Source organism: Dermacentor variabilis, chromosome 10 (assembly GCF_050947875.1).
Source record: "Dermacentor variabilis isolate Ectoservices chromosome 10, ASM5094787v1, whole genome shotgun sequence".
Taxonomy (NCBI): domain Eukaryota; kingdom Metazoa; phylum Arthropoda; class Arachnida; order Ixodida; family Ixodidae; genus Dermacentor; species Dermacentor variabilis.
The window spans coordinates 66,269,548-66,289,729 of NC_134577.1; the positions used below are offsets into that span (position 1 = coordinate 66,269,548).

Consider the following 20,182-nt stretch of genomic DNA (forward strand, 5'->3'; position numbering starts at 1 on the left):
TATCGAGAAAATGCGCTGCTCTGAACGGCGAGCCTGAGATGAACAGCTAGTGTTCCCACTGACACTGCTTGATGGCGCTGCAATATCGTGCACAGCAGAACACGCAGTCACGCCGCATATTTTTTGTTCTTTCACAGCGAAGCTGTTAGCTTCTCGGTGGTTGACATATTTCGTGTCCATCTGTGAACAAAAATTACCATCATTAGGAATAGCTCATACCCCCCTAAGCAAGCAAAAAAATGCAATTGCTCACCCCCCCCCCCCCTTGCTCGTATATGCAGAGGCTACAAACACTCAGCAAAGTGAAGCGAACAGTGAAATCACCCATACAACACATAACAGCGGACCATTCAATAAAGGACACGCTCGAAATAAACATCCGAACCACCAATAAAGCATAGCATGCTTTATTGCCTCAGCTGTCGTAGTGCTGGTTTTGCAACAGCTTCGCTGGGCGGGACATCCACTTTCCTAGCGCTTGTCCTGTCTAGTCTTTGTGGATCGTCCTTTGCGCGCTATGCTTCCAGTGTAACTATGTTTTACCAACCAGCCCAAGCCTGTACTCGTCGGAACATCCACTTTCGCAGTGCTGAGATGAAGAGTCATTTTTTTTACAGCGAAGCCATTAAGGGCTACTTTCCCCCAATATATCATGTCCGCATGTAGAAAAAAAAAAGAATCCCGAAGATACTGCAACGCCGGGCCTACCCGCGGCGGAGCCGCGGTTTGCCATTAAGGAGCCCACATGCACAACTTCGCCGATCATGCTTTTTCACAGAGTGGAATTAGGCTACCGAGTTTTTTTCTTTCTTTTTTTTATATTTCGTGGACGTTCACTATATTGTACGTGTGCAGCAATAGCGAGGTCTTCAGCACTGCACTTTTTTGTCTCGTCTCACGCAGGTGAATGTCGAGTGGATGGCCCGTGCCAACAGATGTGCTTCGACTTGCACGACGGGACATTCGAGTGTGGATGCACGCCTGGATACCGGCTATCTTCGAACGGCTACAGCTGCCAACGTGAGTGGCCCCTTTTGCCGTTAAGGTTGTCGGCACCATTTTTTTTTTTTTGGCAGACGGGTTTTATTCCTTCCTATCTCTGTACAGTCGCCTGGTGAGCGTTAGTGTTGTAAGTTTCAGAAACGCAATGGCTCCTTTGGGCGCGAGTCGATTTGGTCCGTCGAAAGTTTCGTTTCACCGTGTTTCTCGCTTCTTGGGAACCGCGAAATAAAAGCGTACAGCTGCAGAGTGGATCAGTAAGTTGAAATTCTTCAGTGAGCTCTGTTAAGTTTACGGGATGGAAACTCCCATGCGACATCTCTGTGAACGAAGGTCGGATATGGGAACGCAACTATGTTATGTCTGATTTTATTTGCAAAGCTATCTATCCAGCCGCATGAAAAATATCCCTCATGGTGAAGAACAAGTCGGTGGAAACTGGGTTGTGATTCTGCAATGCTTGACAAGTCTGCATAATTTGTTTATATATGTACCCTGGAGTCTTCGCACTGTTCGAAAAAAAAATTAAGGATAAATGGTGCGCGCGGAACCATCTATATAAAAAATAAAATCTATGCGCTTACTGTTATTCCAATATGTTAAGTGAATGTTTGATGTAAGGCGTAACGGAAGTGTGATACCTACGCATGTTTGTAAACCTAGGGTAGAAACAGCACTACACCTAACAAAGGGTTCCCAAAACGATCAACCCCATCACTATACTACAATTCACAAGTCGTTTGCAGCACTATGGATGCTGCAAGACTCTTTGGCCAATAGGAAGGCTGAATGGCCCTCAAGATTTGTTCATCCCCGCCCCGTCGTCTCCACAGCGGGTGCTGAATTTTCGGAATGCAACGTCCGCGCTCAAGGGATATGACGTCACCCTCAAATATCGACAACGATATTTAAAAAAAAATACCTGTAAGTACGACAGTTGACAGGCTTCATTCCGGGGAGTGAAACAATGATAATCCTTGAAAGAAAGCTTCACAAGCATAACCGAGGCCATGCACTAGAAATATCTTGGACATCCGCGTCAGCGCTACGTCGTTAACACCAAGGTTCGAAAAGAAAAAAAAAAAACTTTATCGCCGACATGCACGTTATACTGAAGTGTATTGAGGAGCTGCCCCAATTTCTAACCTGACGAGTGGTTTGTTTACACGTCTAGTCTGCGGTGAAAATTTACTGCTGTATTATGCGGTTTCTCTCTTTATCGGCCGCTTTTTCGATGTTGGTTGCGCTCACATTTTGACAACTTCATGTTGTTGGTTTGAGTCAAAACAGAGGTTTTCGGTGCTATATACGCGCTGACCGGCCGAAAATAAGCCGATGCTGTCGTTATTTCCCCCAAATATCTTAGAATCAAGAAATTAAATTGAGCAGTTTTGCGTGCCGGAATGACGATCTAATTGTGACGCGCGCCTTGGTGGGGGCTCAAGATTGGCCGCCTGTAGTTCTTTAGTGTTAAACTAAATGTAGGTGTGTGCACGAGTGTTTTATAGCGTTAGCATTAGGAGTGCAAAAAAAGTGTGTGTGTGTGTGTGTGTGTGTGTGTGTGTGTGTGTGTGTGTGTGTGTGTGTGCGTGTGAGAAGTATGGGAAGGCGGTCACGTGGTGGAGCTAGAGGGGGGGATGTGAGAGCCTAGAAGAGCGTGTGTATATATATATATATATATATATACCGGCACATTTTACCCGCACATAGGCGCGTGCCGTTGAAATCTAATATGACGTGTACATACCTTCGGAAGCACCTGTGCAGCGCGGCACATTTGCCTGCTCGCAAAGCCGTTGGAGCGCTCTTATTACTTTATTTTTTTTTCAGCTCTAAATGACGAATAGACCTATTTCGATGACACGCGTTTCGCGCGATCACCACCGTCTTTCGTGAGGCCACGTATAGACGGTCCTACTAGCTGACGGGCATTGTTTGTACTCTCTCACTATGTTTTTTTTTTTTCTTGCTGCCCTCTCAGCACGTGGAAGCGGGCACACTGATCGCTAACAGCTAGATCGGATTCAACGGCGACGAAGAAAGACCGCGCGATTAGAAAAAAGGAGCGGAAAGGAGAGAGTGTGTGAGGCGAGCGGTGGGAGACAGAAGTAAGAAAGCTAAACCCGGCGCTTCGCTGAGTCATTTGTTCTATGCGCTGGATTCATTGCGAGATAGATGAGTCGGCAGTCCCGTTCCATGTGCCCCCGCGGCTGACGCTTTAACGTTGCGGCAGGCGGCTGCCTTCCACATCTTGGTTCTCTCTCCGACACTGACGCACGAAAAAACAAAGGAAACAGAACGGAAAAAGAAAAGCGGCATCGTCTTTAGTCAACTCATCCACCCGCTCGTGCTGCTTATCATAAATCGTGCTTCTCAGCGTGACTATTACGGGGAACAAACGCGATAACCGATCCGCTCGATTATCTGGCTGTCGGCGTTGACGGGGTACGCGAGGCTAGCTAGAAGCGGGCTTCGTCCAGCTGCCAGCCGACGTTGTTAATGTGGGGCAGGAAACGTCGCGCCGTCGGCATCGGAAATTGGTGAGTTAACGTATGCACTCGAATTAGTGTTCCTTGTAGCAGGTGAGCATTCTACTGTATATGTAGCCCGAGGGTTAAGGCGTCACCCTAGATATTCGAGAGACGTTGCTTTCGATGTCTGGTCGTTACTTGTCAGCGGCAACTGTCAAATCGGCGTGCGCTGAAAAAAAATCTGAAGCTGGTCACGGGTACGTGTGGTTGCGGGCGTCGAGTTGCAACGTGCAGTAAGGACACGCCGTCTGGTACAACGCATAACTTCAAGAAGTAGTGTACTTTTACACTTAAAGCTTAATGCTTTAAGAACCGGTGGAAAATCACCAAAACGTAAAACCTGTGTTGTTTTTACGATAATTAAAGCGATGAGCAAGGGCGTAGAGTTTAAAAACGGTTGGCCGGAAGAGAAATGTAGAAACTTCCAGCATCCCCGAACGTTATCGCACTGTGTCTCTTTGGGGTGATAAGGAAACGTGCGTCATTTAGACCTAAAGTATGAGTTAACTTGGCCTTAACGACCACCGAACTCTGTTTCCGCTTAACTAGCAAAGCTGTTGTGGCTGTTTCTTGAGAAAGTTACACGGTCATTGCATACAGTGGGCACCACAAACTATGAAGAAATTAACTTCACCGTCAGGTTTCGGACCACAGCAGCTATTTCTGGTAGGTGTGTGTTAAGGGTTTGCAGACCGGTTTACGTTGGCGTTATCGGAAATTACTGCAAGCACCCTATGGAGCTTCCCACGAAAATCACTAGGGTGAGCTCAAGGCGCTACACTCGTTCTCCTGCCATGGAAATGAGAGTTAGTACATGTATTTCTCTGGTCTTCGTGCTTGTCGCTTCAGACGTTTTTGTGGCTTTGTTCCTTACTCTTTATCCACGCTTGTCAGCCTAAATTTCGACGCAGTTTCTACTTTCTCTTAAGCGCAGTGGACCACGAGAGAAGCGCAATCAGTGCTATTTTTTGCGCTTCTATACGCAGTGTTTGGTTGGAAATGATCACTTTGCAATGTCCCAGGGCCATTTGGAACAAGAGGTACCAAATTTAGGCCACGTACTGCCTGCAATTCACGGGCTGGGGCGACCGCCAAACATTTGCAGCTGCCGCAGATACCAGCGCCCGAATTTCCTCTCCATATTTGGAAAGAAGAATGATGGGTGTGACGTTAAGGGATAAGAAAAGAGCAGATTGGGGGAGGGAACAAACGCGCGAGTTAATGACATCTTCGTTCAAATCAAGAAAAAGAAATGGGCATGGCCAGGACATGTAATGAGGAGGGAAGATAACCGATGGTCATTAAGGGTTACGGACTTGATTACAAGAGAAGGGTAGCTTAGCAGGATGTTAGGTAAGCGGATGAGATTAAGAAGTTTGCAGGGACAACATGGCCGCAATTAGCACATGAGCGGGGTAGTTGACGAAGTATGGGAGAGGCCTTTACCCTGCAGTGGGCGTAGCCAGGATGTTGCTGATGATGATTTCTGTAGGAAACTCCACGGCAGGCACTGTAAACTTCCTTACAACCCTAAGTGTGCGTAAGGGTGTAAACTTGTTTATGAGTCGCACCCTTATACTTGTGAAGGGTGTAAGCGTAGGTGGGAGTTATAGACGGATTTATCCTCTTATGCACCCGCAAGAACGTAATAAATTTGTTTACAGATTTGGTAACATCAGTAGCTTGGAAATGTTTCGATTCTAGGTGAGTTGTCTACTATATGGGTGCGGGAACGTAGAAAGTCTAAAGGACGTGAAAAATTCGTTCGCGTTGCGTAATATTAAGTATTCACGTGACGTCGCCGTACGCCATTTTATTGCGATAGCTACTATATGGACACTCATATCGCATTTTTGGCCGTCGGCGGCGCCGTGATGTTCCGTACAAAGTCAGACTGCGATAACATCGTCGCCGCGCGTTGTACGTTGTATGCGCGAGGGAAAGCACGCGAGGGATGCCGATAGTCGCGGCTTAAGCTGGCGCGCGCGAACGAAGAAAGCGGAAAGCAAGCGAGTCGTTTTCCGTCGCCCGAAAGGCTGTGGGGGGATGGGAGGGAGATGGGGGGTAGGCGGCGTTGGTGCTCCGGCCGCAATTGCGCATTTCGCGACCGGGCACAAGTTCAACTGATGATCGCTCCTCTATCTCCTGTGCCATGTATGGAGGCAAGCGGGGAAGCGGCGAGGGAGAGGGGGCGGGGGTGGCTATTGGCTTTGTCTCCGCCAACAAGTGCGTTTACATACTTCGTACGGCCACACGCGGTCGCGCGCGCCATATCTTGAAAATGCTCTGCATAAGGCTCATGCCTTCGTGCGCCCTGCCTGCTCGCCGCTCTTGCGTTGAAGCGGTAGACCACACGAATGTCGCTTCGCTCGCTGCTGCTGCCGCCGCGCTGCTCACACCGGCGTTTTGACAGCGAGTGTCCGCGCTCATCGAGTGCGATGTGTTCACGTTTGCTCGTGCGCGCTGACGCCATATGCTCGTTAATTCAGTTAGTAAGCGAATGTTTCCAAGTTTATGCGGCCGATTAAACTACCTTCGTTGCTTTGTATAGCTGTGCGCTAATTTGCTATCGCAATCGATGCTTCGGCTTGCGGGCGAAACTTCGACTTTTTGTAGTCTTGTTGGGATCATAAGAGGCAGCTTTTCGCCGTGCTAGTCGTATAACAATATGGCGGCCTCGATGTCGCCAGTACATATCTCTCTGTATAGACGGCACACGTTGTAAGGTTATGCCTTCTCAATATCGAAAAAAGCAACTGCACTAAATATGAGGGAAATGATGCCCAGAGCACACCTACGTTGTTGATGTTCAGAAGTACAGCCACCGTGTTACTGGTTCGTTAAGGCGGAACAGTGAATTCCTATGATGGCAGAAATAGAGCGCGCTAGAGGAATGTGATACAGTGTAACTTTCTGCGTTGGTTCAGCGTTGATGTTATCTCTTGACAAGGAGTGTATATATGGCTGGTGCGTTTTTCATTGTTTTTTTTTCATGCCATTTTTCCTGCTGCAAGATTTTGTGCTCATGCGTGTGGTCGCGTGCACGGGCTAGCTTGCCGAAAAAAAAACACGCTGTAAACTCGCAAACCGCAGAACTGAATGAATTAGGATACAGAGCACAACCGCTGATTGCCTCGCGCGAGGCACTCGCGAAATAAACAAGCTTAGTACGTCTCATTAGCCCCCGCTTAATCTGAAGCCCCGGGACAATCTCGTGTCAGGGAAAGGATTAACAGCAAAGGTCGTTGAACTGTTCCTTGGCCTACGAAGAGCGAAAGGCAAGCACGTTGAAGAAAACGGACGAAAAAAAAAAAAGAAGGCCGTCGACCCTCGAGCTCTAACGAGGACCCTCATCAGGGCTGCTGCTGACTTCCGCGCCTTAAATGCCACAACACGTTGCTTTTGTTTGTTTTCATTTCTTTCTTTTAAGTTCTTCGGCGACCTCTGACACTGTACCCGCTAGCTTTCAAAACGATGCGCGTCACCTCCCACAGCAGATGTCTCGATTACAGCGTCGCGGAGCAATCGCGGACCTCGGCTACCGTCAACCTGGCGGGCTTCGTGTTACAAACTCTCTGCAATCGCGTCTGCTGAAAGTCGAGCCACCGTCCTCCTTACGCCACCTGTACACTCCCCCCCCCCCTCCTTCTTTATATTTGTTATTTTTTTTCTCTCCCCACTGGTCCCGCTGTTTGTCGTCCGCTTGTCGCTGTGGTAACGGCGACACTTCGCAAACTGGCTTCCCCTGTCGAGCCCGCCCGGATCGCGCGCTTCGATCGCGCTCACCCGTCAGGGCGGGCTTCACTGCTCAGCCTCGCGGAAATCTTGGCAGTGCGCTGGGAGGTGAGCGACAAAAAAGAGATCGATTCTGCGTGTACCCAACGTGGAGGCTGAGTGGCTATACCGTTCCTTAGCTAGAACTCGAGGTAACGGGTTCGGGATATATATGTATATATATTATTATTATTATTATTATTATTATTATTATTATTATTATTATTATTATTATTATTATTATTATTATTAGAATTCCATGTACGCGTGTTTACTGAAAAGCACTCAACTATACCCATTACGTGTGCAAACCGGAAGAGCGCGCAAGCGCACACCACCCGCATTTGGCTCCCGAGTTATTCATGGCTCACGGAGCCTCTTAGAAGAGGTACCGGTTCGGTAATATAGACGTTCGATTTAACAATACGGAACATTTAATTAAGTATTTGTACTTAGTGCCACTTGAACGTTGCGTTTCCCAGTAAGAAAACCCTCCTTCCTTCCCGTCGAATTTTGTAATGCCGTGTTAATAGCCAATGTACACCCGTGAAGCAAAAGTATATGGACCAGAGATTTGCTATAAAGCAGCTCTTTTGTTTTTTTTTGTTTTTTTTGCTCCTCTGCCTGCGCATGTCACTTGAAATTGAGGATTGCAATCAAACTCGGCACTGCAAGTTTTTCCAGTGCAGTCATCATCAATCACAGTTAGCTCGTTAATTACGAAGAAATTGTTTATTTTTTTTTTCGTTGACCCTGTGGTGCGTATACTTTTGCTCACGGGGGTGTACGTACGTTCTCCCACATCAGTCATCGCTAGTACGAAAGGACAGGACGCCAAGAAATCGAGGAAATCCGGCAGTGGGACGCGTAATCCATTCTAGCTAGTTTGTATACTGTGAAATGTGGCGTTCCGCTGCGCCTCGTTTACCCCCTCCCGCCCTTGTTCGCCTGGCGATTGTGCCCTCCGAAACTCTATATATTCTCCGAAGCCGAGAAAGAAAGGGTGACTCGAGGAACGCGTGATACCGAACACAGTCAAGAGAAAGCCAGTGCACAAGTGAAAAAATAAATAAATAAAGGCTAGGGCAAACTATGACCGGGAAAGAGACGCGCGAAGAATGCGACGCACCTGTCTTGAGGGGAAGTTGAACGAGCGAGCAGTGCGCGGCCTGTCGATGCGAGAGCAACAAACGCGGGCACTTTGAATAAGGTGCGGAATGCGCGGCGAACAACAACAAACGGCGATAAAAAGCAAAGTAACACAGACGGGGAGGGGAGACGCGATCGAAAGGAGTATATATATGGTGCCCACCGAGATAAACGGCAACCGCATTCTCGGCGCACTGTCGGAGAAGGCGGCCCCGGGCGCGGGTTCTCTTTCGGAATGTCGTCGCCCCCTCCACCCCTCGAACCAATCTTCTCCTCGGTCCAGCTTTATTTGCTGCACTTTCTTCTCTCCTTTTCGTTCTTTATTTAGCCTCGCGCGCGCGTGCGCGCCTGTATTTGACAACTTCGCCTTCGCGAAGGGAGTTTTTGCCCGGGCTCCGAGACTCTCGGAGGTCCGCGCCAAATCGATGGGGAACAACGAGCGCCACGGTCCGTGTGTTGTGCTGCGTCGAGTCGAATAAACCGAGCCCCGGCTCGGTGTGTGTATTGCCCGCGGCATCACGGCAAAAAAAAGGACGGGGGAGGGAGGGAAAATGCGACTCGCGAGCGTAACTCCCTTTGGCGGGCAGGTATGTATACATACACACACGGCCGAGGCGAACCGAGAAATTGAACACGGAGCCGGGTAAACGTCGAAGCGTTTCTTCGAGATCATTTTCTACACCGTACACGCTGTAGACTGCCAAGTGCAGCGACTTGTGGGAGCCCCAAAGCTGGTGGCCGCTTGTCTCTTGTGCAGCGGCGTCAGCTGCATGCAGTACTTGTGTCTTTTCACGTTATCTTTTCTTTTTCTGAAGCATAAGAGAACGGTTTCTCTTTAGGAAGACGGTTGGAGAAATTTGGAAAAACGCAACGCCGCGAATGGCGAAGTCCGTTAGGGAAGTGCGTCTAGGAAACTTGTACACTCGTCGAGGAGTGGCTGCAAATCGGTGACGTCCGCTCTCGGTTCGAGAGATATTTGTCTGCGGTCATGTTGAATTGTTGGTGATGTGAGCGCCGTACATGTTTTTTTCTCGTGTCGCTACGATAAATGAATTATTTTTGCGAGTCATTCAGGTGATCGTAGGACACCGCAAAATGTTCGTATGAGAGTAAGTGTCGCTGTTAATAATGTGGACGACACCCGGCTACCTGTTGGTTAATTTCGTGGGCATAGATGTAATGTTCTTGCATACACAGCCATATTAGACTATCTTGCTTGCTTGCTTCCTTCCTTTCTTTCTTTCTTTCTTTTTTCCTTTCTTTCTTTCTTTCTTTCTTTCTCTTCTTTTTTTCTTTCTTATGTTTAACGGAGACAAGTTGACAGCGTACTCTTAAGCGCTGATCACTTCAATCATGAAAATAAGATGCCACATACAGACGGCGGGTCGATAGTATTAAAGCCTGAGAAAAAAAGACAAGATTGCATTACTTTGCGACGAAGTGCTGGTGAGATAAAGGTGTTAGATGATTTCACGGTTGCAATACTAAGCCGATGATTATGATCATGTGTTGAATGAGTGAATCGAATGGCGCAATCCTGAACTCTTTCGAATTAATTAAATACTTCGATGCGGAGACCAAATCACCGAGGCACATTCCAGTTTCGAGTCAGTTTGTCGGCTTGTTTTACAGTGCTAAATGAAGGTTTCAGCTTCTGGCTACAGACAATCTTACTTTACGCATGGCCTTATCATCATCATCTATCTGCGGCATTTTGGTGAGAACTTACCGTTTCCTGTCATGATATTCTGCTTCAGTAATGCAATCGCATAAAAGAATGCAGAGCGTATAAAAAAGTTTGCTACGTAAACGCGCCTGTATAGATTCAGAAATACATTTATCCTCTGAAACTTCACAAACCCGCAGAAAACATCGAACAAAACTTAAGGCTATAAAAGATGACAGGTCATTCACCTAATGGCAGGTCATTTCTCGGTATGCTAAAGCAAACGACAGTTAGTTATCGCAGCGGTTTAAACATACGGTGTCGACTTTATAGAAACGCCAGCTGCTTGCTGCGTCGGAGCGCAAATCTTCACTTGCGGCATCAAGTCACGCGCTTAGAAAGGTACATCGTTTCTAAAAGTAAAGAAACACGCATCCCCGGTCATTCTTGGAGAGTGCCCACGAATCCCCGCAAATGTCGTTGCCAGACAGACGAGTAAAGCAAGAAAAAAAACTTTGTTTTGGGCCCACACTATTCGCAGGGCACGTCGTTCACTCACCACTTCGCGTAAAAGGGACTTAAAAGGACCCGATGAAGAGCTGATTTCAAAGACTCAAGACACGTCCTGCGTTTTAGAAAGAGATGAAAGAAGAAAATCTCAGGCAAAATTTCAGGCCTGCGCTAGGCTTGTGCACTCATAAACAAAACTAAAAAAAGGTATTGAAATATTGCATTGCAATGAAACTAGAGACCACCGGGTCGAAACCGCACTCATACGGGGGACACAGAGATCGATGAAAACAAAAACGTATATATATATATATATATATATATATATATATATATATATATAAATAGCGAGGACAGAAATCTCTGGCGCAAATAGCTCCGGCCTTTTGCGGTGCCAATCTATGAGCGAGCCAGGCGACGAGCCCTAAACTCTCCCCTCGTTCGCCGCACACGATTCCCCACACGTTCCTGTTTCGCGCGACGCGTCCGTTCGTGCCTCCCTTGCTGTCTCCCCATCTCCCCCCTCCCCTCCCCTGCAATGCATCCCTCGATGAGGAGGCGTACGCCGAATAGCCCGCGGTGGAGAGGAGGTTCTTGTCCGCGAAGCTGGCGCGCGAGTCCAGACCCCCCCCCCCCCCTGAACGAGCCACCGCTCGTTTCCTACACAAACCCTGTAGCGCCTGCGGTTCGAAGCCGCCTCCCCCTTCCCCCGTCATCCCCCGCAACATATCCCTCCCTTCCCATTGGTCCCCGCCATCTTCCCTAGAGCTGCAGACGTTATCCCACTCGGCGCGCCTTTGTCGGGGGGGAAACGACAAAGAACAAACAATGCTGGAGTGAGCACGCACTTCTTCAGAGAGGAACCGCTGGCGTGGTTCGCCCCGCTTTGTGTTCGCCGCGGGAACAACGGGGGATTGAACGGAAAAGCCCGCGGAGAAGGGAAGGAAGGGCAGTTGGTTGGGAGACGGGAATTATGCGGCATCTCGCCAGTTGCATGCACTACTTGCGTGTCGGCGCTCGGCTTGGTTGGCTAGCCAGTGGAGAACGGAAGTGGGCTGTTGACGCCGTCGCTGAGCGGCCGTCTATTGTTCCTGCCGCTTGTTAGCTTCGACAAGGCGTGAAAATTTCGCCCGTTTCAAAACACGCGCTCAGGAAGCGTACTTGGAAACTATAACAGAGATAAACAGAAACGTATTAAAGCGCGAAATGCTTGATGCGTCCTGTTGACTGCTCTGCACACGGGAAGGGGCGCAGAGTGCAGAAAGGTCAGAGAGGTAGAGAAGATGTCTACGATGGAAATGTCTTGCAGGTAATGGAGTTCGGTTTTGTCGTTTAAGGTGTGAACACAACTACAATATCAGAGAACGACCAAGTTTGTGCTCTACCGTCTTGTATGCTGGAAGAAAGCATATCGCGCAGCGAGAGAAACACACTTATAGCTAAGAATTAAAAAAACAACACAGCTGACAAGTGGAGTCCTGAGTGCGAAAACAAACGCGAAATAGTGCATTTGATGATGCAGCATACAAACACAGACAGGCAGAAATCGGCTTGAAGTATCGTGACGTTAGCGACGTACGTTTCTTCCTACGCGGCTCTAATAGCACAGCTGGTTAGTATACCAACGTTGCTGTGAGGTATAACGCCACGCTGCCCTTCAACAGATATAACAGCGGTGTCAAGAACGCGTCTCACACGTTAAAGTGGTACAAGTTACTGTTCTGTTCGGCACACTCTCTCATTCAGAGGCTCTGCAATTGACTGTACTCATTGCGTCGGAACCTTTGCTAGTATCATCACTCCTACATTTCTGCTCAGTTATATTGAAAAGTATGTCAGGGAACCAAGTTAGCGGGCCGGGTTTAGATGATAGGAGCAACGCTTTTTTTTTGTTGTTGTTGTTGGCTGCACAGGCTTAATTTGCAGATGGAGGGCTCGGTATGGAATTTGAAGCGCAGCAACGATAAAGTATTTTATGCCGAATCCTTCCGGGTAACAAGAGCAGGGCATTCCTATACATGCGCGCCAACTTCCTTACTTGCTCGTCCCCTAGCAGGATTTTGGCCAACAAAAAAAGAATTAATCAAAAGAAACATGATCGAAGACTAGGAAACGCTCGCTTTTCAGCTGCGTCTGCTCTGCCGTCTTCGCCTGTCTGCGCCGGTTTAATCATTCATCTCCGCGAGCTCGGCCAATTTCCCATCGATGCGCACCGCGCACGTACGTGCAGCATCCCATCGATCCCTGGGGATGTTAGGTGCTGCACGCAACTTCTCGGCCGGAATGTAGCCAGTAGTGGCGAAGAAAGCAGGGCGAAGATCCCGCGCCCACCGTATACGTGCAGCCTGCCTGGTCTCCTCCGACTGCCTCCCCGATGCGTTTACATTCCTTCCTGCTGGCGTGTTGCGCTGTACGCCCGGGCTTCATTCCGATTGCGTGTGGTCTTTGCCGAGGAAATCTTGAGGCCCTCGAAGAAAAGCATACATTGCGTGCTCTCGCTGATAGTGTCTAGCGCATTTTGTACCATGAGTAGACTTACTTCTTGTGGTTCATGCACGGTGATGCTTATTATGAGACAAAATCCCTAGCTTCGAAAGGCAGTGAAACTTGAAGGGAGGTAGACTAGAATATTGAGGTCAGCTTACTCGCTTGAATCGCTCCAGCGTCACCGGAATAAGTGGCAAGCACATTTTACTAACCTATAGACAGAAACCATCTTGTTATTTGGCTGCGCTTTCACAACTTATTTTGTCATCTACCTTCTAATTCTATTCGCTAATTTTTTCCACCTCGCCGACCTGGAGACGTAAAGACCTAAAAAAAAAAACTGAAATATTAGTCATCCTTTTTTGTTTTGTTTTTCGGAAGAGAAAGGGAAAAAAATAAGTGAAGTTTCCACATACACAAATACTTCCCATTTTTTGTTGTGCAGCATACGATTCTAGAAGCGACGATGATGACAAGGAAAAGGGAAGCACAGTTTTCAAGTGTCTTCATTATGTGCATTCAGTTAAATTTTGAAAACGCGCCTAGCTTTACGTAACGGAATACAGGACTGTCTTTTAAGTTGGTCCAGGATTGGCGTCTGCACTGCGCGAAGCGCAGTTCAGACTTATCCAGGCTAATACAGATTAATCCAGACTAATTCAGGCTAATCCAGACTAATCCAGGCTAAGCAGCCGCCGAATCCTAGATGTAGGTGTAAATCGTTCCGACATACTGGCACGTACACACGCTGGGGGATTGGCCAAGAATCAGGGTAGGTCAAAGTGCAAAATATGAGCACCTATAGTTTCTATGCCGTTGCAGATTCGTTCGCCATCAGCCAGTTGTGAAGGAAAGTGCTCTTTGTTTGGAAAACGTTTACAACAAGCTTCGCAGCAGGCTCACAAGTAATTGTTCTCGAAAAAAAATTGTCCTCGTGCAACCAAATTTGAATGTGAAAGCAGCCGCAATCTATTCTAATGCGAGTGCGTCCAGTAAAAGTGACTCGGGCACTAAGTGACCATTTTTCTTCTTCTCGGGTATCGAATTATTAATATTTCGTTGAAAAGAACGAAGTGTTCCTTCCATTGTCTTCGCGTTCTCTGCGTAATCATTGCATGTGGTGGTGGTGGTGGTAACAACTTTATTGAGATTCTGCTCAGTTATGATCTGGCAGGCCCGAGTCCTATAGGATGGCCCCTCACGAGGAGCGACCCTTTCGGCCCAGGCAACGAGCATATATATATATATACATATATATATATATATATATATATATATATATATATATATATATATATATATATATATATATATATATATATATATATATATAGATCATATATATATAGATCATATATATCATCATAGATTGTCATAGATTGAAACGCGAACGGGAAGGAAGTGACCAAAACTCCAGTCACGCGCGGTCGCACAACGGGTGAAATCTCTCTCTCCCCGTCTCGTTTTTTAAGCTCGGTGCTGTCGCAAACGTACGTTGTGCGTATCCTCAACGCAATCGCTGTTACACCCACGTGTGGGCGGGGTAACGCAACAACGCATGCCAGTGGCTGTCGTCTTTATCGCACTTATATTTACTTTGATAGTAAATAAAGACACGGTGAAAACTTAGCTTGAACTGGAACTCATAAGGCGGAATAAGACCTCTGCTATCCGACATGATATGTCTAGTATTATTAGTACTGCTGTTGGTACTAGCATCGCGTCCTTAAGCATTTTTTTTTCAGTTATACTGCATCTTAAGATAATGAAGCGTGCACTTTATCCGGTGACCGTGTTTCACCGTCTATCAAATGTTATCGCTCAGCGCAGGACGCGCCTGCATGTATCGGAAGTGTCTCGAATGTTATCGATGGTTCTATCCGCTGCCTGTTGTGACCGAATCTTGTGTAATCTGATTGCACTTATACGCGACGCGAATTGCATAGTACTTTCTGGAAGTGACGCGGGCACCCGCGATTACTCTGGAACCTTCGGCGACTCATGCGTAAAAGCCGACGTGCTTGACCCGCTGATCAGATTTTCGACGATCGCCGACTGTGCTCGCCGCTATCGTTGCGTTTGGACTGCAACTTGCTGTTGTGGGCACAGATTCGCCCAAGAAAAAGTCACTCGAGCTATTGAAAGTTTTGCTGTTTTTTGACCGTCACTACCACGTGACAATATCCAAGTCCTCGACAATAAATGGCGCACTGAATGACAATTGAACGTAATTAACGTTTATGTTCGTAATGGGCAAATTACTAAGTTGTGAAAAACAAATCTCATTTGTCATGTACCGCGTAGCCTTAAACTGGAGTAATTTTAATTGAATGCACGTAGTCGCAAAATTACGATGAATAATGTTTCTAAAGTTCGACTATTGGAGTTGTTGTATGACGGAGTTAAGGTAACCGTCAGTGAAGGCAGGTTACAGTGTACACATTTATACTAGGAATACTAGCTGTGGACGACAATTTGTCATTGTGTTTGTTCAGCCATAGTGAGAATTGAGGAATTTTGGACGATTTGGGGGGGGGGGGGGCGTCATGGATTGAGACAGCGCGTTTCGTCTTCTTTTATTGTTCGTCGTGATTATGTGTTCGTAACTGCAACTGCTGAGAGGGGTATGCAGTGCTTTATGGCTTTAGAGTGCTGGTAGCAATTACATTTTAGAGCAATGGTAGTAATGGTAGCGATGCTAACTTTGACAGCACGCCGCCGCTCATGACGGTGCTGCAACAACATTGAAATCAATTGATATGCTAGTTATGTAACAAACGAGACTAGTGACTTCACTCCCCACATCGCAGGCTGCCGTCGCCGCGGCAGCTTTCGCAGCAGTAATCTTTACCGGGAAACGTATGCAGGGAGCGATACGTGCTTCGCCTTACATGTAGGCGCAGGAGTGCCTTATCATCAAATATGTGGCTCACGGGCTTGTTTTGAGCTTTCTTTTTATTAACACGTATGCTGTTCGGTATGCTGTATGTGTGATTCCAAAGAAGTATGCACTGTTCGCTTCACTTTGCTGAGTGCCTGTAGCCTCTGCCTTACAGCGGTATGATGAGGTTGTATTTGAGGGTATGAACCATTGATGATGATAGTTTTCTGGCGACGTTACGCCACGAAGAAACCCCTGGATCCATCCTAGCCATAGACAGCTTTGCTGTAAAAATGTTAATAGACGGAGACTGTTCTTTTTAAAAAGTTTATTTCAACAAAAGACGGCACGAACACAGTCACAATGACGGCACAATTCCACCAGGACGATAACATATACAAAGTACGAAGCACTGTATACACGGTACGTTTTCAAAGAAGTGTCCGAGTCCTCACTCACTAACATATGACCACATACACCTAGGACTGGCACAGTTACACACAAACTAATTGTCACTTGTATAAAATGACGTTCAATATATACAGTGTACACAATGGCTATGTACAATGATGATGTGAGACACATCACGTAATATTGAAGTGATGCTATGAGATGTGTATATACATGAATGATCATGTATACGACAGCATGCACACATAGAAATCACGGGCACCTACATTCTATCCAAATTCAATGAATACTTTTGATGGCCTGGCTACAAGAACCAGGCTGGTCAAAAATTAAGCTATACACGTCCATCAACCACCGAGAGGAAACGGAATGACCACTGTCGAAGGAACTCTTCCCCAAGGAAGAACAACTGCTTTGACACAAATAGCAGTAGCTCATAGTAGAACCTCCGCAGAAGTGGAAACATAGTGTGGTGACGATGTCCCGCGGCAACTGCTTCGCACCCGTTACGCCATAGACAAAAGGCCCCCGCAGCAATTAAAGGTCGCGCAAAGCGGCCACGCGAGCAGCAACCATATGGAATAAAGCGGTTATCTCCAAGGCCACGGAAACCGGTATGCACGGCCCTCCAAAATATTCTGGCAACGACGCATTGCAGCAGCACATGTTTATTGGATTCTTTAAGGGGGCAATTGGGACACAGTAAAGATGGGACTACGCCCACGGCTCTAGCCTGTCACGAGTTGGAAGCACTTGCCACCTTAGACGCCTCATAAAGTCGCGTAGGTGGCCTGGCCGAAATGACGCCGTTATCGCATCCCCCGACACAATATTGGAACGTGCGCGGTGCTCTGGGGGAACTAGAGGAAGCATTAAGACTGGCATTGTATCTGCAACACGATTTTCAAGAACGTCTACATCAGGACATACCTGTTGTACGTGGCGATAAAATTCCACGGCCGCACAGTAAAATTCTGGTGCGTTTAACACTTGTGGTCCGCTATTTAAGTGCACGCCCGGTAATATATCAGAAATTTTTGTGCCAAGGAAATAGCAGGCGAGCTCACGCGCAGGGCACTGTTCACGCTATAACAGGCGGAGATGAAATCGCAGAGCAAGCAGCCGGCAGCGGATACACACGGATGGGAACGCGAACCCACCGCGACAGCGCGGTTGTCCAAGTGCCACGCGACAGACCAGTTCTGTACTGCCCGACATGAAGAAGGAACCAAGAAAGGACAGCAATGACCTAGTAACCCGTAGTGGTGGCTGTACAACGTGACAAACGTGCCACACTCGGCCGCAAAATACAGACTGTGCTAAGTGCCTTTCTTCTAATAAGGATAAATCATACCCCTGAACATCCTTAAGATTTTGCGTTACATTTTCAACAACTGGAGCCACACACTCTGATGTGCCATCATAGGCGTAATCAGGGCCTCAAATACGAAAAGAATCGCTCTTTTGAAGACGGAAAAGGGTGCTTAGGCGTGTCTGTGGGGAACAAATGAACAAATAGCGCCATTTTGAAAAGTTAAGCGCTACAGCTGAAATATTTCTGCACTAAGTGAAAATTCGAAGGCTACGGGATGAACTGTCTTCATTCCTGAGATACAATGTGATGTCATCGGCGAAGGCTGTTACCTTCACAACACCGCTACCAGGCAGTGAGAGACCGCACACGTAAGGTTCTCTGACTACTTAGCGGAGAAATGGCTCAAGGCTGAGCACAAAGAGTATTGGGAATAGAAGCCACCCTTGACGAGCACCACGAGTAACGGGAAACGGTGCACTTTCTCGACCATCAAGGAACAATGTACTTCGGATATTTGAATAGGTATTCCTAATAAGTTCAACAAAATTTGACGAAAAGCCGAATGAGGTCAGTACATTAAACATGTAGCTATGTCCAAGGTGATCGAATGCCTTTTCTTGATCTAGTGAAACTAAGGGACCACGTGCTGACATAGTCAGCGTGTATGTCATTTTGTCATGTGCAACGAACGAAAGACTGTATATCTCTCTGCCAGGGACTGAGCATGCCTGATGGTGTCCTATTAAGGGAGACATCAGTCTTCCCAAGCGTCGGGTGAGAACAGCTGTGGAGGTTTTGTAGTCAACGTTGAGAAGCGTGATTGGCCTCCATTCCTTTGGATGAACTGATGATTGATTGTGTTTATAGGTGTCAGCACAATACGACCGTCACGAGAACTAGACGGGAATTGAAAGTTCTCAAAGCAGCGGCTGATAACAGACACCAACATGGCGCCAATATCTTCACAGAATGTTGGGTAAGACTACGGTTAACCCGTCCGGCGTTGAGGCCAAGCCACGCTTCATCTAAGATAATGCTGCTTTCACCTCGTCAGCTGGCGGTCGCGCACGAAGACATTCAGTGACCTCAGGTGGAACCTGAGGCAGCTCACTAGGCATTTCGACGTTGCCATGACCCATTCGCACATTCGTACGCAGCATGTTTTCAAAATGCGATACAAAGAGCGAATAATCTCGCGCGGGAGGCGACATAACAGGAAGTGGAGCCGCAGAACCTAATGCATTCGGCTGTCTAGAAAGCGTGTTTCTTGCAAAGCGCAGAACTTCAGGTTGTGCACGCGGATTACGTCTGCATCACCAAGCAGCAGCTGACAAAGACAACGCTGCGATTAGGCGCGTGTTTAAAAAAAATGTTTATCTCGACAAGAGACCATATGAAGATTGAGTCACAATCGCGGCACAATTGCACAAGGACGATGAGATATAAAGAAACGAAACATGACCCGCTTTCAAAGTAGTGTCCGAGTCCTTACTCATCAACATATAATGACGTAGACCCACGGAAAGCCATAGCGTTGTGGGAGTTCCGATCTGTCGTTGGAGCCAGCACGGATGATGGTGCTAAGCGAAGGCTATGCTACTCAGCCACCTAAGGTACTCTGGCTGTCTGCAGGATTTTCATCCGAATGCTGCTGTAATCTTCCTGCGCTGCTCAGAGCGCAAGAGCATTTCAGACACGCACACACCAAGCGCATCGGCCCTTAATCAAGAAAGTTCGTTGTGACTATTGCAGTTTGTGGAATAACCTGACCTTGTTTTCCGGGCTAACAAGCACACCCGTAATCTGCGCTCTCAATTTCAATGCCACATGTACACACCAAAGGCTTCATTTAGCATTGATTTCAGCGAAGGAACATGGCATTGCTACTGCTGTTCCGTAGCTACCAGCTCTGCGTAAGCAAAACAATTCCCTGGTGTCTTTTCTCGTTTACATGTGATTATGGCTACCAAAGTTGACTCTATTCAGATCTGTTATTCAGTTGTGAAACGTCCAGCTACTAACCGTCTTCGCTGCAAAGCGAGCACTGGCGCTCCAGCGTGACAGTGACCGCACCGTATGTGGAGCCTACATGCAAGCGCTGTTTTAAGGTGGTGACGACAACAAAGTTTTAACCACCGTTTGCCACCAAACTTGTCTAACCGCCATTTTCGTTCCCAATCTCGTTAGAGGTGGCGGATTAATTCCTACCTTTTGTTACTCACTGACATTGTACCCACATTGGTACGCCGTTTTTGTTAAATTTCTTCAATTTAGTTTTAGAGCAGTTCGCGCGAGAGTGCTGTATGGACTTTCATTATATACAGGGTGTTCCAGCGAACACGTTCAAAATATCTTAAGGGCTGCCTGTGGCAGATAGCTCAACTCTAGTTTATGAACTGGCCTACTCGTAGCGGCGGACACTACTTGCACAAAAAAATAAAACGCAAAATATCCTAATT

The 20,182-nt window shown here is 47.3% G+C and overlaps 1 protein-coding gene across 1 annotated transcript in view; it reads left to right on the forward strand.

The window, feature by feature from the left end:
* Positions 1-20,182, forward strand: part of LOC142560669 (pikachurin-like) — a 161,010-nt gene that overhangs the window by 37,982 nt on the left and 102,846 nt on the right. Inside the window, exon 2 of the mRNA XM_075672919.1 lies at positions 904-1,020. Coding sequence (XP_075529034.1) covers positions 904-1,020 — 117 coding nt within the window. The remainder of the gene's footprint in view (positions 1-903; positions 1,021-20,182) is intronic.